This window comes from Lepisosteus oculatus, chromosome 3 (genome assembly GCF_040954835.1).
Source record: "Lepisosteus oculatus isolate fLepOcu1 chromosome 3, fLepOcu1.hap2, whole genome shotgun sequence".
Classification (NCBI taxonomy): Eukaryota; Metazoa; Chordata; class Actinopteri; order Semionotiformes; family Lepisosteidae; genus Lepisosteus; species Lepisosteus oculatus.
In genome coordinates this window covers 52,592,971-52,610,435 of record NC_090698.1, presented here as the reverse complement: position 1 = coordinate 52,610,435, position 17,465 = coordinate 52,592,971, and the positions used below count along the sequence as shown (strand labels likewise).

The 17,465-nt window shown below is 34.3% G+C and overlaps 1 protein-coding gene across 2 annotated transcripts; it reads left to right on the top strand.

Annotated features, from left to right (window-relative positions):
• Nucleotides 1–1,792: 1,792 nt before the first annotated feature.
• LOC102697791 (zinc finger protein 474) lies at nucleotides 1,793–8,935 on the top strand. Of its 2 annotated transcripts, XM_015367727.2 has the most exons (4): nucleotides 1,793–1,904; nucleotides 3,481–4,839; nucleotides 7,662–7,842; nucleotides 8,442–8,935. In XM_015367727.2, the coding sequence occupies exons 2-4, from the start codon at nucleotides 3,805–3,807 to the stop codon at nucleotides 8,585–8,587; spliced, it is 1,362 nt and encodes a 453-aa protein (XP_015223213.1). In that variant the 5' UTR covers nucleotides 1,793–1,904; nucleotides 3,481–3,804; the 3' UTR covers nucleotides 8,588–8,935. The 2 variants fall into 2 exon arrangements, with proteins under 2 accessions (XP_015223213.1, XP_015223205.1); XM_015367719.2 differs by lacking the exon at nucleotides 1,793–1,904 and having other exon boundaries at nucleotides 3,028–4,839.
• The last annotated feature ends 8,530 nt before the right edge of the window (nucleotides 8,936–17,465 follow it).

Here is a 17,465-nt window from a genome sequence, read left to right as displayed (position 1 = left end):
ATCAACATTTTTACAAGTTTGAAGAAGTAACCAAAACCTAAAAATACAACTCCAAGAAAGATTCCTACAGTCCATTATAAACTCCACATTCTTAAGGATGCAGGCTGTTGCTACTTACCTTCTCTAGTGGGAGAGCCTACAGGTAAAAATACCTGTGTCATTGCAATTTTAATGAGACAGAGATGATTGGAGAATGGTCAGTTGTCCTGCAAGGCCTGGTGGTATCATTCCAAATTTTGTTCGAATTGATAGGTAACCTTTTTATCTTAATGAGTGGTGTAATGGTGGTGTTGGTGTTTTGTAATTTACAGTAGGTGACTTGTGTTTTTTTAGGACATGAGGAATCAGGTTTACTGCAAGGCCCAAATGACATCATTGTCTTCAAACATTAATAGAATAGATAGAATGTGGACTATTTCAAAGAGACTAAGAAAGAATGAGAAAAAAGGTTGCCACCCTTTGCTAGAAAATCTAATCCATAACCATTACAGAAAATGAGAAGACAAAAACTATCATTACACTGTCCTTTCAGTTTGTAAAGACTGGATATAAGGGCCAACGATCACATGGATAAGATGTCAAATTAAACCAAAGTATATATCTATAGAGCTGGAATATATTCCAAAAAGGGCAACTGTTTAAATCAAAAATCTTTTTTTTTACCATTTTCCAGTAAGTCTTTGTTTGTTAACTAAAAAAGTATCTAGCGGTCCTTGTATTTTTTGATTATTAATTAACTGAAGTCTATCAAGCCTTAATCAAATAAGAAACATAAGAATTACATAATAGTTAAGAGTTACAAATAAGAAACATACGTTTACAAAAGAGAGAAGGCCTTTCTAGATTCATCCTCTCTAGACCGTTTGGTAGTTAGCAGCCATTTGAATGGAGAATCTAACAAGTTAGATTATCTTACCAGTTCTTGAAATAATCAAGGGAACTGGTTTCATCAGTATGGATGGGGAGCTTGTTCCATGCTCTAGCAGTCCCTTCCTAAAAAAAACTGTTTCCTGTTCTTGGGTTTTAAATACAATTATTTATAAACCAAAATCCACTCTCAAGGACACAGGATTCCAGTGCTCCAGTCTAAGAAAACATGATCTACAATATGAAGCACTTCAAGGTGATGGACCATTGTCACCATTGCCAGGCGGTTCTGAATTTTGTGAATGCACTATCTTCATCAGGTTCTGGGAACATATGTTACTGTAACAGTCAGTGGGCTACCAGCAAATGTTATTGTAAGATAATACATTACAATTCTAGGAAAGTCCAGCTGTTTCCTAGATTGTTTCTGGGAATTTGTTATTACACAGATCTGAAAGAATGTAAAGATCCTAGATTGCTCCAACCAACCCAAATGTGCTGGAAACTGCTATTGAATTAAAAAAAACAATAAGTAAAATGCATAATAATTAATATTAATAATGTATTGTTTTTAAAAATGTTCCTGGTTTCAGTTTCTTTTATTTTTATAGTTTTAGTTAATGCTTTTAAAATACAGCATGTAACATTTAAGGTAAGTGAGCACAAATGTCATTATAGTGATTTCGTTTCCCACAGGCCTTTGTCAGGCCTTTCCAGTAAATTTCCAGCCACTCGCACAAATCATTGTCCTATAACCTTCGATAGGATATAATTTTTAAAATAAGCAAAATTACGTAATATTTACTCAGCGTTTAAAGCAAATGCTGACAATATTTTTGTCTGCCTGCTTCAGGAAGCAGCCAATCAGATTTTTAAAATACTACACTTTTTCGCGTCACTTGTTGACAGTTGCTAAGCGACTATTGAGGACATTGAATGTTGTAGTGCTGCTCTGACACTTACTGTAGCTGTGTAATTAGTAAAGTAGAATCTTTTTTTATTATTCCCACTAGTTCTCACGAAAACTAAAAAAAAAGGTAAGCACAGCATTGTATTTTTTCAACAGCTAGAGTATTTTACAATTTGCTTACACTAGTAAGTTACACCGTGTTTGAAAATATAAGGCTTGCTAACCGATAAGTACAGTTTTACATACGAAGCTAATGTTTACGTCCAGCTACAGTCATAAAATATTTATTAAGGTTATTTTACTGCAATATGTGAAACAATTGATAGTATTTTAAGTCGCTTGAAAGTGGGCGGATTCCGTTGCATTTGTTTGATATTAAAGTGACTTGATTTAGGAGCTTGTTCTCATTACATTGCTCAAAGCAATCAGTATCGCACATCTTAAATAATGTGATGGGAGTTTTGTTCCTTGTAGGAACTATTTAGTAACATTTAGTAACATTACAGCGATACGTGTAGGATATTTGGGACTCAGGGGGCAGAGTTTAAACGGAATCGAGGGTGTCTGGGGAAAAAATAGCCAGCCAAGTTGTTGGAGCTGACACTATTGTCGGATCTTTCAAAAGTTGGTAGAAACAGACTTTTGGCATCAGAAACCCACCAGCAAACAACCCAAGTGAAATGGATCGACTTCCTCTTGTTTTCTTTCGTCAGAAATACCTTTCTGGCGTTTTTTTTTTTTTGTTTTATAGACTACAAAATACCGTATATATTTTCTTAAGAAATGAAAACAAACTCTTCCACATCCAAAGGTTACCATTTGTTTTTATCTAGGGTACTGTTTATACAGAGCCAGAGAGTCAGGACAGCATGAAGGGCTGGTGGTACAGGTGGTAAATGTGACGACTTGATACGGTTATGAGTTGATAGCCAGATTGGGTTTTTCATTTCATGTCTATCTTTGACATCAAAGACGTTTTGCCAGTAATCAGTAGACCACAGTAGTTTGAACTGAGTATTTGGCATGGATTTTTAGGTAGTCACAGATGCTTGCTTGCTTGCTAGGAGACATGCTGCATCTCTTATGCCCCCTACTGGTACATAGTCTATTTACAGCGAATGCCTTTTAATTATACACAATATAAATAAATTAATTTGTCCTCTGTATGCTTTCATATATAATTTCATATAAATAGCAGTTGAAATGTTATTTAAAAAACATTTAAATTAAATATACATGGAAATAAAATTATGAGATTTATACACATTCTGTGGATATTGGTTTGAAATTGTAGGTAAGTGTGAATGATTTTATTGCAGAATGAATGACGTTTTTTATTGTTAAAAACGAAAACCAATGTTTATCTTCGAAAGGCTGCAACAAATCTTCAAATGCTATCTACAGTACAGAATGCGTGTACTAATGGTGTATAAAAACTGTATAATTTGCTCAACTAAGAGTTTGAAAACAACATTAACATACTGTACAAGAGGAAGAACTTCTAGAATGTTCTTCTAGAAAATGCAATTGTAAATAATTGTATTTTCAGTTTTTCCACATTTTAAATTAATTTATGTTCACAAATTGATTTTGAATAGTTTTCAATTTTTTAAAGTTTATACGTTTGTTTTTTGGTGTGAATATGATCTAATCAACTGTTTACTTTAAGGTAATTCCTGCATTTTTCCTTGAATTCCACGCAGAGTTTTCCAGTCTAGGAAACAAACAATTACAGTGGAGTCTTTGGTCCTTCCATTTCTTAATTCTACATTTAATGCCAAAGTCAAAACTCCGAACAATCTTTGTAAGAAGAATTCATCAGACAAATGCATATCATTTCCACGACAAATAAGACCCCAAATAATAACCCAAGAACATTTATTTCTAAATCAACGGTTTAAAGGAATTATTCAAGTTAAGGAAACTGTTTTAAATTCGCATGATCAGATTTGTGAGCTTAAAAAACATTTGTAAAAAAACAATCATCTTTAACAGGGAGCATTTTTTCATCTGGTGGAATACATTTCATGTCTCTGCCAACTAAACACTTACCAAAATTAAGTGAATGTAATTTACAGTTTGGTAATTATGAAGAAGGAGAAACATTTGTGACACAAAAGGGACTTAAAAGACCCACTACTGCTGTGTTATTAAGAAAATTGGGCCATTCTGCTATGTCACAAAATAGTTTTAACCGACCAGTGATACCCCCCAAGAGACCAGGATTTAGAGTCTGCTATTTGTGTGGGAGGGAATTTGGCTCCAAATCAATTGAGATTCATGAACCTAAATGCCTAGAAAAATGGCACATTGAAAATGAAAAATTGCCCAAGAATCAAAGGCGACCAGTTCCTCAAAAACCCCAGCCCCAGTCTTCTGATGGTTCTTATGACACCGATAAAATGAATGAAGCAGCATGGCAGAGCTCACAAGCTCAACTTCTGCCTTGTGAAAACTGTGGACGCAGATTTCTGCCAGATCGGCTCCCTGTTCATCAAAAAAGCTGTAAACCCAAACCTCATAGTAGAGGGCCTTCACATTCCAAAGCTCTTGAGGCTGTGAACAGTTCTCTACAGTCCCTTCACACTGATGCCTCCCAGGACAGTTTGCCCAAAACTATTTCCAACACTTCTGTGAGAACCTCCTCAAAACCTTGCACATTAGTTTGCTACATCTGTGGGAGAGAATTTGGGACAAAATCTCTTCCTATCCATGAGCCAAAATGTCTTGAAAAATGGAAGACTGAAAACAGCGCACTACCCAAAGAACTTCGCCGACCAGTCCCTCAGAAACCGCAAGTGGTTATGATGGGAGGGGCATCGAGGGAAGAGCAAAACAAGGCTGCGTTTGAGAGCTTCAAGGCCCAGCTTGTGCCATGCGCTAACTGTAGTCGCACTTTTTCTCCTGACCGGCTCATTGTCCACCAGAGGAGCTGTAAAATAAAAACTTCCAGCCCCAGCATCAAGACAGTCTCCCTTGGGAATGGTGTCACCAGTCAGAGTAACCTGGACACTATCAAGCAACGGAACAGTGGCACGTCCTGTATTAGTCCGGTTAATAAGGTGGTTTTTTGTTGTTGTTTGTGTTTCCAAAATCAGAGTAAAGAGTACATTTTTTATTGATATTGTCAAGACACACACTGTTGAGAATCAGAAACAGGACAAAAAAACCTAATGCCAGATTTGTTTAATTTAATTTATTTGTTTAATTTTAGAGATGATGATGATGACACCATGGCAGAGGGACAGCGGTACATTTTACATGTCTTAGCTCTTGGTTAATTTCTGACCCTCTTTGTGGAACTTATGTTCTCCCCAAAGCTGTGTGGCTTTTTTTCCCCAGATTCATCAGTTAACAAAACATTTTTTCTAGATTAATGTGTGTCTCTAAAATTATTGAGAGCATTCCATTGCTTTTTCATTACCAGCAACCACAGACAATTTAAGTTTTCTAAGGTTTTTACACTTGATCTAAATATGGGTCTTAGCATATACAGACAGGTATTATAATTCAGGGATTGTTTTGCAGAAAAAAAAAATTTTTATGACTAATTTAGTCTGCTGCAAATGTTTGTTTTTTTATCATGGGAGTGGTTAATTTTGGATTTGTTTGTTCTATGACGGCTGTGGTTTATTATCCTGCCTGAATTCCTGATCTGAGGAGAACTGAGTTGCATAATTTATACTTTACAATTCCTAACATTTTCAAAACAGTAGCGCAAAAAAACTCCTCTCATACACTGAGTACTAAACAAAACAAAAACAATATATATATTGCTCACAATTTTTCTATTACAATCACATAATCTAAAAAAAATAATGCTAATTAGGGCTATAAATCAAAAGAGTAGTAAAATTCTATACTGGAGATTAGACTAACAGAGGTTTATACTTGTACTTCTGTGTTTTGTCAGTAAACATGCTGTTAAGGCTTAAACATTCCCTGCAAGGTTCTGCCTGTGCTGAATTGCCAGTCCTAGTCTGGGAACCATGGTTTGTTCAAAACAGATCATGACTTTCCCAGGCAGAAGGTTTGGAAGGTCAGAGCTATTCTGTTCTTCACCACAGAAACTCTGATTGAACAAAAAATGAAGCCATGTTTGTTTTTGAGTGAGTTTTGCCATGTTGGGGCCAGTCTGACTTAGTTTCATAGCTTAAAAGGCATGCAAAGGAAAGAGAGAACTTTAAAAAATGTAGTCTTCATTAAGAATTAATTAAAGGAAAAAATTAAGGAAAGTGAAATAGACAGGAGGAAACATAAATGAAGGATAATTTGTGTTGGTTTTAGATTTATTAAATTGCAAAATGATAAGGGCCACTAAAGTAATGCGGCTTTAATGCATTTGCCATCATATAAAATGTTACAGTATATTGAAAGCTGTTCCATTTCCTTTTCCTGTTTAGACAAAGTTAATTAATGAGCACTAGAGGGAGCTCCTGTATAAAACTTTTAAAAAACGTTTCTTTTTCATTTTTTGAACCTCTAATGATACAAAGATAAATTAATAAAGCACTCAAACTGCTCATTCATGCATTACTTCTTCTGCTTTAAACAGTGGTCTCCTACGTTTTTTCAGTTTAATTTCTATGCAGAACGTATGTACACAGTTTGTGTGTTAAGTGGAGTGTTCTTTTTAGAATTCCACACTCTCATTAAGATAAATATGAATATACATTGATAAAGTTGCTTGATTGGTAACCTACACTTTGTACTGTAGGTACCATGGTAATCTTCTAGCCACCTCAATGAAACCATTTTTTTTTACTTTTCCCTTCATCAGACTCTCTACAATCATAAATAGCAATGGCTGCCATCTAGAGGAAGCACAGCTCACGTGGTTTGGCAGCAACTTGTTCTTAAATGGCAAATCATTTAAAGGCCGGAATGTTCAAATCCAGAGAGAATATCATATTTATCTGTTGCCACATGTGCTGTAACTATTTCAAGCTTGTACTCATCAAATACTGATTAAAAATAACTATTTGTATTTTCATTTACTCGCATTTTAAGAGGATATAGACAGCAGAACAGGCTTTTAAGCAAAAAGTTACTGTAACTACTTTGACATAAAAGTGCAGCCAATAATGTTCAGTTTGTACATGGACATGAAAGCTGTTAAATATATGCCTTAGTCTAAGATGATATCTTATAAAAAATACGTTTTAAATTTAAAGTGTTTGACATAGTACAATATCAGATATTTATTTGGACTATAAGGAAGTATGCCTTTTGTCAGAAGAAAAACTGCATTTAGCTTTCGTATAGCAACATCGTGCAATTAACGCAAAACATTCATGACATTAGAAACAACACCAATGATTCTTTACAACTTTTTCAACTTTGCATGTGTATATTAAAAATGTAAACTTTGTTATATTGCACATATATCAACTAATTACTTCATGTATTGTACTGTTATATTGTGTATTGTTTTCTTACAACAGAGGCTATTTAATCCATGTAGTAAACCATTCATATAAAGTGCTACCAAAAACTCTCACTTGTGTTGAATTAGAGCTGTTTATGTAAACCCACCCTTAGTGTTTTTCTGAATCCTAATCACTGATTCCTGATTTAATTTTAATGGAAGGCATTTCAGATAAATAGTTACTGCATTATATTTATCTCCATATAAAAAAGCACATACAGTATAAATATAGGACTTCTGAAAATAACAAGAGAATAATTTAAGCACTTCTTCAGAAAGCAGGCATAAGAATCGCTGATCAGAATGTATAATTCCTAAAGGTTTGTTGTAGATAAATTCCCTTTGTATTTGAAAAGCACACTACTCATTTTATTTATTGTTAATAAATAGTTTCAACTCATTATTTAATCAAACTTTACAAATCTTTCATTTTTTGGTCAATGTTTCTTCCTTCAGCCAGCAATAGTGAAGCGCCCAGTGACAGTGGTTTGCTACATTTGTGGGCGAGAATTTGGAACCAAATCAATCAGTATCCATGAACCACAGTGTTTGAAAAAATGGCACATGGAAAATAGCAAGTTGCCAAAACAACTTCAAAGAGCAGAGCCCAGAAAGCCAGAAATAAGGATGGTAGAATGTGAGTATGACGTTTTTTTATTTGCATTACTTATACAGATTCAGTATAAACTCTGCAAAACTCAGTGTTAATTGATAGTCGCCTTATCTTTAACTTTTGTTCTTGTTTCCATTATAAGAATATTTTAAAAAGCCTGTGATGAAAAGTCAGACATCACAATTTCTTAAACAGTTTTAGCTTTAAATACCCCCAAAGCAAATCAATAAAACATCTTTGCAGCTGGTAAAAAGTTAAATCTTCTGAGGCCAGCTGAGTTATTTTCAGTCATGAATCATTTTCTAACCTTTTAATATTTAGCATGTGTGATCTAGAAAAAAATCTAAATTTACATATTGCTGCAGAGTTTGAGTAGGTTAATTTTAATGTAAAGTAAGCCTATATACACACCGTGTACACACTGTTTGCATGAATGTGGACCTGTTTTAGAAATCATAGTTACGGCCTATTTTAGCTCATGTGGCCACAGGCAGAAGTTCAAACCTTGTCACAAAAAAAATGTTATTTTAAGTATTTTACCACTGGGTATTTCCTGATATTTTTTATAAACCATATCCTTTTCTCCAGATGAAAAATGACACTACTTCATTTAAATTTTGTAGCTACAGGCTCCTATGATCTGGAGGCACTGAATGAGGCAGCATGGCAAAGTGCCAAAGCTCAGCTGGTGCCCTGTGATATCTGCGGGCGTACCTTCCTGCCAGACAGACTGACTGTCCACCAACGATCGTGTAGACCTTCTAAATAAAATCTGAGCATCAGAAAAGTCTGATGTTAAATAATAGTTGCTGAAGCTGTGTCTGGAAAAAATATTTTATTGTGCTTTTGTTTGTTAGTTATTTTATTAGTATGGTGTAAAACTCAAGCTGAACAAAATAGTATGGGTTAATTTATTCTTCATTGATGCAATCATTATAAGAAAGTAAAGAAATGTTAATCACACACTGTTTGTAGACATGTTCAGAAACATATTGTACCACTTACAGTATATGTGCAATGGGTTCATCAAAAGAAATTGAATTTTTGCTCAGAATAAAAGCACTGTGACTCAGAATGATCACAAGGGGGAGAACTACACTGTTTATTAGGAACACAAGCTACATGCAGCAACAGGCTGACACATGGCCACTGCCCCTTTCATAAACCGTAGCTCTCAGTTTCAGGGTCTGACAGCTCCAGTCACACATAGCCATGGTAGAATTACAAACTCCAACCAGGTGGGAGGGAGTACAGTATACAATACTGTGCACAATGTAAGGGTCTTCCCAGGATGGTGAGAATTTTAGAGAGAACCCCTTTTTGTACCAGGGGCCATAGACCAGATGTTCACTTGCAAAATGTTACTGACAATGGTTGCAGATACAAAGCTACAGTATAAAGCTCTAAAAAAAGTACAAAAAAATATTAAGTTGTAAATGTTTTTAAAAAATTAAATCATTACAAGCTTCCTTTTCTATTTCTTTATTTGCTTAGAGAGAGGAGTATGCCACATGTACAAATACGCTGTTCTCTCAGGACATGTGCAGTACAATAGGCACCACTTTCACACTATCTACCTATTTATTGTACTCACTACCTTACAAAACAGTAAATAGTCATAATTAATGACATTACAACAAAGCGCAGTAACATACAACGGTCAGTACAGAACAATAAACACATAGGATAATAAATATGTGATAATCCAGTAAAAAGTGCAGAGTCTAGAGGTGCATTGAATTCTAAGGCATTGCACAGTTAGCTGTTAATGATTCACCTGCTGTGGGGTAGAAGATATGTTAAGCTATATTAAATATGTTAATATGTACTTATTCTGTATATGGTATGGTATTATTTTGCAAGAAGTTCTTTAATAATAAAAAGGTGTGAATTTGAATATGCAGTAGTTATTCAAAAGTATTACTATTGCAGCCTAAACACATGTTTATGCTATCTGGTTATTGTTTTGGTATACCACTGAATGTAATTTCAAATTAATCACCAAAATAAGAGTTGATTGATTGTAATGTTTGCCTTGTATTAAACACTTTAAAATCTTAGTCTTTAGCATATTTTAGTCAAACTAACCAAATTTATTTGGTATAACATTATTTAAGAATGATATACGGTCAACATACTAAGGACTGTTTGGTGTTGATGTGAAATGCAAACAGTAAAACTAGTATATCAGAATGTTTTTTTTTTGCGAAATTGGTAGTTGTGATAGGATTCATAGGATTATAATAGGATTAGGAAACTACTTTTCAAATACTATCACAGTCAAGAAAATAAAGAATCATTTTAATGTTCTTTCTGTATCAAAAATCAGAACAGAATTTTGTGAGAAAAAATATGTAAATAACTCATTCATAGTACTCTAAGTATTATGAATGAGTTATTTACATAATAACTAAGTATTAAAACAAAACTGATAAATGAAATGTTTTAAAACTTTGAAGTTCCCATGATGTAGAATCCATAGAAGCATCTTCTTTTACAATTATGTGTCCCAGCTTTTGCAAGGAAAACAGAAACGTGAGTTATTTTTGACATGATTTCTTTTGGCTTACTAAATAGGTGTCTGTATGTGGAATAATAATTTGTCCAAGATGATGCTTGTTCTAGTCCCATTCACAATCCTTAATATGCATCATGTCTGGTCCATAAAACCCTATTATTCATTCTCCTAACAAAAAAGTACTCATTTTGCTTGGTAATCAGGTCACCTTCAGTCCTAGTGATCCTGCTTGAAGGAAAACCCTAGTCTCTTATTACAGGAAACTCCACAAGTATCACTTTCCTGGATGATCTAATGTCCTTATGAGGTTGTACCCTCCAAAAATCAAAGGATTCTTGCCCACACAACTGCTCACTCAGTATCTAGAGGTCTATTCATTTTCCTAAGAAACAAAGAGTCATACCTCACCAGAACCTTCAATCACCCCTTGAGGATTGGACTGGTCAAACCCAGTAAATGTTGGAATTGATCTAAAGCTGAAATCACGATTACATTCACTTTATGTTCTTGCAGAACACATCACAGTGTACATGTTTTAGGTTTGTGGCAGTAAAATATTCTTTGCATTTAATCATTTTGTTTGAGTGTTTATGCAGTTAATATTTCTTATTTTCATGTATAAATTTAGTCATTTACAGTATTTCTTAACATGTATACTGTATGTTGTGTAATCTTGTAAATAAAAAAACAATTGAATTGCAGTGTACCCACCTTTAAACAAAATGTGCCTGTATTTAAAATCTGTGTCTGGTGAAGATTAATTAAACTGACATTGATCAATTACTTCTGTTTTTAAATTAAATTTTGACACATTTGAAATTAAAAGTGAAAATTGTCTGGTAACCTTTGGTTTGTTCTACTGTCTAGGATACTGTTACAGTAATTGTGACTTAAACAATAGGTGTATATTTGCAGGGATCACTTCTGCCTGTATTTCCAGTCATTGTGAAACAACAGCTTTCCTATGTTTATAGCAAAGTTATGTATCTCTGATAAATAGATTTTTATTTTATATCACTCACAATAATCAGCAATTTGTGCATTCAGAAATATGTAATTACTTTTTACAGTTATGGTAATGATACATTAACTATTTTGCTATATACTATATATTTTAATCACATTTTAATTTGCTTAATAACATGGTATAACACTATTATCATGGGCATGAATACATCTGGAAGTTGCTGATTTAATTCTTTAAATTATTTTCTGCAGAGATTCAGAGTTCTTTAAAGATCTTCAGAATTCTTTCAAGAATTCTATGAATTCTTTAAATCTTTTGTGTTTTATATTTTTAACAAGTTTATAAATAATCAAAATACAGTAATGCTCTCCAGGATGTGTATACTCTACTGAGATTACACTTTTGTGACAGTAGAGGTCACTAGAGTTCACCTTGGTCCTTTCTACGAACCCAACTACAAATACTGTAGCAGTAAATCTTATCACTGAAGTATAAATTTGCAAGAAATGGTGACAGGTGAGAAACGAAGAGAAAATCGTTTAAGTCTAATTAGATTTACTTAAGAAATATTAAAGAACTGCAAACTGAACACAATATATTGTCCTCATATATAGTGAAGCGTACAGTTACCATTGAGTAGAAGGATAACAGGTATAAGTAATGGAGGTAAACATATTTATTTACATATACTGTATGTTTGTTTACTTCTATAGAAACAAAAACAATTCATTTACTGTCTGTGTCCACTGTGATAATTTAAAAGCAATATCTCATTGAGAAAATCCAATAATGTTTACCAGTATAATGTCATTTTCAGGCTAGGCATATTACAAATTTGGATAATTAGAGAACAAAAATCTCAACTAAAACACTTTTAAGTACCGTGTTTGTTATTAGAGAAAGCAAACAAAGTATCACATAAGAAAGGTTGCAAATGAGAGGTCAGATCATTTAGTCAGTTTGGTGGTTATCAGTAATCCAAGGCTTTCATCCAGACATTTATTGAAGGAAGCCAAAGTACTGGATAGATTGTTGCATATTCCTACAACACTTTTGGTAAAGAAGTGCCTCCTATAACTGGTTTTAAATGCACATCGATGTAGTTTCCCCTCATGTCTTGAAATACTGGTTCATTTTTCACAGTTCATATTGAAGAAGTCTCCTCTGTTGTCTTATAGCATCTCTCCTCATACTCTTCTCTGCTCAAGAAGAAAAATAATCAGTTCTTTCAGCCCATGTAGGATATTTCTTTATATCTCAGAATGAGTCTGGTTGCTCACCTCTGTTCAAATTTCAGAGCAGCAATATCTTTTTTGTAACATGTTGACCAAAACTGTACAAAAGATGTTAAATTAGTCCTAACATGTGCATTGTACAATTTTAATATCACTTAATTTGAATTCTAAATATTTGACTATATACTGTAGCCTAACATTTTGTTTGCCTTTTGTGTTGCTTCCCCACATTGCCTGGAAGATGTTAGTGATTTGTTAACAAAAATACCCATGTCTTTTCAATAAGTAGCCTCATCTAGCTCAGTGTTTCCCATTTTGTATTTATACATGTTATATCTAGTAATTTGTTCATACTCTTTAGAAAACCACTACACTTAAACCAGCAATTTGTGTGAACTTGCATATGCCACCATGCCTGCAGACAAAACAGACCTTGAAAATGCTTTTAGACTCTGTTTTATGGACATTAAAAAAGATAATAAAATATTCTGTCTCACTTGTTGATTTGTAAAGCTTTAGTACTCAGTTCACAATACACAAACTGAAGATGAAAGGCTAAAAGTATATAGTCTTATGTTGTCTGCTTGTCTGGCTTCACCAAAATGAAGCAGCACATGAAGCTACTGACTCCTGTGGAAATTAGTTCTGAGCCAGTGATTCACAGATGGCCCTATCAGCTGCGGTTTCTACCACATAATAATGACTGATGACCTCAGTCAGACATCTTTGTCTTCCCATTTTTTGCTCCTGTTGGTTTTTCCATATAGACTTTCTAAAACAATAGAGATTAAAAATATTTTCAAATATTTATTTCACCATAGAAATAGATGGAGAATCTTCCATGAATTATAAAAGGTCTTTGAGTGTCCAACAAACTTAATGATGCACAGCAAAGATAAATAATCACATCTAGCAAGGCATCTCACTCACATTGAGGAGCTGTTGACATTTAACTCCAACTCAATGCACTCCATCATAGAGCTCAATCTAAAGATACATTCCTTTTAAAAATGCATTCATTGTGGAGTCAGTGTTGGGAGGTATACAGTGAAACATAAAACCCAGTGTACAGTTTTAATTGATATAAAGCTAGGACATCTCCATTTCATTCCCTTTTAACTTTAAAAACATTTTAAGCATTTAAAAATAAATGTCTATGTTATGTCTCTGAATGCATCCATTATAGTATTTATACTACTTATAGTACTATATACTATTTTATAGTATACTCTTTTACAGTATTCTAGTAAAGTATCCACTAAGTATTTTTTATTTATAAACAATACTTACTTTGTGAACACTACTTAGTGATAGAGGAGTACTCCAGCATGCATTAATCAATAATTTTAATATCTTGTAAACTCCTGAAACAAAAACTTATCAAATGTAATAGGTTATGAAAGAAGTGAAGTTTGTTTGACTTGTTCTTTCATGAATAACAATTGATCCCATTCCATGTCGGCACTGCTGGGGGAGATCTATGTCTACAATAAATCAACACTTCAGGCAATCTACAAATTACAAAACACAACCATAAAATATGAGCGTGGCTTTTAATTTGCAAGGTAACACAATCCAATTGGTCCCACATCTAACAGGCCATTCATATCACACACACGAGATGTCTGGAAGCACGCAATTGAGCATTCATTCACTTCTTTACTGTTAATATTAAGAATTGGTGCCCTCATACTGGTGAGCACCCAGAGGAGGTATTGTGTAATAAAACTGGTTGACAGATGGATGGTGAAATCTAATGGCAGAAAAATCATAATAGTAACAATAATGTCGCAGAAGCTTCTTTTTTTAACCTGATAGAAAACTACAAACATGTAGTGAGTATGAAATTTGTTATTCACAGGTGAATTGCTATTAAAATATTTCATCTTTAGAGTCAATAATGGAATATTAGAAATAATAATATTGCACACATACAGTATTGACAGGAGCTTCATTTCTTTGTTTACAGCTCTGAACATCTCACCTTACAGTAGTGTCAGAAAATGGATACCTAAAATGTAAACTCCTAGTAAATGTAATTTGTTAGCTCATGGACAATTTAGAAGGCAGTGGTGATTTGTTTTTGTCAGAAACTCTACAGTGCATCTTCCAATCTTTGAATCCAATCCATTCTCTGCTCAAGTGACAATCAATGAGTAATGTTACAGCTGACCAACTTTGGGAGACACTTCATCAGAACTGATCACCTGTAAAGCAAACAAATTTTCAAAGTCTTTTCACAGTATGAGGTATGGCCGTCTTTTGCAAACTTTCGGACACAGTTTGGACAAATTTACAATTTGTGTGCAAGTATTACAAACCAATATTTCGCAACATATGAAACAATACATCTGGGAAAAACATATGGAGCATTAATGTTTAAATTAATCTTAACAACAGTGATGTTATCTTCGAATCAGTAGTTTTAAAGGGAAAATCTCAAAACCCCATTGGGCAGGGGGAGGTGAAAACGTGTAAAGAAAGTAATAATAAGATGTTCATTATAGCAGTCAGTTAGCTAGCAAGATAAATTACATTTTTAATCCAGCCAAAAAATAGTATGTATCTCTGAGTATTGTCATAAGTATTCAGGCTGTAATGCTTTCACTAAAATGTGGGAAACTAAAGCTTGTAATGGCACTGTGCTGCTGACTGATGTCTCATACATTTTGCAAAGATGTTATTTTTTTTGTTCCTTCAAATTCAAATAAAGCCAAATATAATGAAAATTGCTTATGATGTGTTGTATCAGTTGTATTTTCTTACTATTAATGATGTTATTGATGTACAAAAATGCAACTGTTACAGTACCTTTAATAAAGGAAATGATATCTTAGCTTTCCTAATGGTTTAAAAAGAGCTAGAGTTAGTGCTGTCCATGTGATGAATTGAGTGTCCATGAGTGCAATTTTTTGGCTTAGATGGCTTCCTCTCATTATGTTCTTTTGCCTTTAAACACAAGTCTAAATATGCATGAGTAGTAGATTCGCATTGAAATGACTTCCCATTGAAATGTAATATTCAGAAAAAAACAGGCATGTCTAATTGAAATATGTTGTGTATAATAACTTGATTTTATAAAATGTAACCGTTCTTAGTTATCCTTAGCAAACTTACTGAGAATAAAGAGTCTATACTGTACACGTCAGCAAACTAAAATTAATATACATAAATCCCTTGTCATCATAAATAGTGGGCAGCATATAACTATGATTGTGGCCAATGTACTAGCTATGGTTGACATGCTAAAAGGGTTCCTAACATAAATTTGTTTTTCACCTTTCACACATTTGCTACTTGTCTATTCTCTTCACTATACCAAAATTAATACCTACAGTACCGTAACAATTAATAATGTACAGTGATATACAGTAGTATCTCAGCCAAAGATTTCACATTAGCAGAATTCTAAGTAATATTATAGGGCTTTGCCAAATCAAGACTAAGAGAAACAATAAAATGTTATAGAAAATAGCTCAGCTAAATGATAAAGAACCTGTGCTGTCTTTGTCCCTCTTTCACTATTCCTGTACATCCAAACTGACTTGCATAATTCATTAACAAAGGAAGGACCTACAGTAGTTAACCAGAATTTTGCTGTATACAGCTAAACTAGTATCATATACTTATCCTGCTGAGCATTATTTTATGTGTCATTACCTGTGGTATTCATCAGCTGGAGAGGTCAGAATGGTCACTGTACTAAGAATGGTTACTCATGTAAATGTTCTGTTGGTACATAGTAGCATATTCTACTAAACTGGTCCAAGGTGTACAGCACTCTACCCATTAACACCAGCAGGGTGCCAAAAAGTTAATGATAAAATTCATTGCTACAGTACATCTACAGTGCCTTGCGAAAGTATTCGGCCCCCTTGAACTTTTCAACCTTTTGCCACATTTCAGGCTTCAAACATAAAGATATAAATTTTTTATTTTATGTGAAGAATCACCAACAAGTGGGACACAATTGTGAAGTGGAACGAAATCTATTGGATTTTTGAAACTTTTTTAACTAATAAAAAAATGAAAAGTGGGGCGTACAAAATTATTCGGCCCCTTTACTTTCAGTGCAGCAAACTCACTCCAGAAGTTCAGCGAGGATCTCTGAATGATCCAATGTTGTCCTAAATGACTGATGGTGATAAATAGAATCCACCTGTGTGTAATCAAGTCTCTGTATAAATGCACCTGCTCTGTGATAGTCTCAAGGTTCTGTTGAAAGCGCAGAGAGCATCATGAAGACCAAGGAACACACCAGGCAGGTCCGTAATACTGTTGTGGAGAAGTTTAAAGCCGGATTTGGATACAAAAAGATTTCCCAAGCTTCAAACATCCCAAGGAGCACTGTGCAAGCGATCATCTTGAAATGGAAGGAGTATCAGACCATTGCAAATCTACCAAGACCTGGCCATCCCTCTAAACTTTCAGCTCAGACAAGGAGAAGACTGATCAGAGATGCAGCCAAGAGGCCCATGATCACTCTGGATGAACTGCAGAGAACTACAGCTGAGGTGGGAGAGTCTGTCCATAGGACAACAATCAGTCTTACACTGCACAAATCTGGCCTTTATGGAAGAGTGGCAAGAAGAAAGCCATTTCTCAAAGATATCCATAAAAAGTCTCGTCTAAAGTTTGCCACAAGCCACCTGGGAGACACCCCAAACATGTGGAAGAAGGTGCTCTGGTCAGATGAAACCAAAATTGAACTTTTTGGCCACAATGCAAAACGATATGTTTGGCGTAAAAGCAACACAGCTCATCACCCTCAACACACCATCCCCACTGTCAAACATGGTGGTGGCAGCATCATGGTTTGGGCCTGCTTTTCTTCAGCAGGGACAGGGAAGATGGTTAAAATTGAGGGGAAGATGGATGCAGCCAAATACAGGACCATTCTGGATGAAAACCTGTTGGAGTCTGCAAA

Bases quoted from the DNA above. Each gene is read 5' to 3' on its own strand.
- LOC102697791 (XM_015367727.2), top strand. From the start codon at position 3,805: ATGTCTCTGCCAACTAAACACTTACCAAAATTAAGTGAATGTAATTTA. The intron at 4,840-7,661 runs GTGGTTTTTTGT...TTCTTCCTTCAG, and splicing joins GTATTAGTCCGGTTAATAAG to CCAGCAATAGTGAAGCGCCC. The intron at 7,843-8,441 runs GTGAGTATGACG...TAAATTTTGTAG, and splicing joins AGAAATAAGGATGGTAGAAT to CTACAGGCTCCTATGATCTG.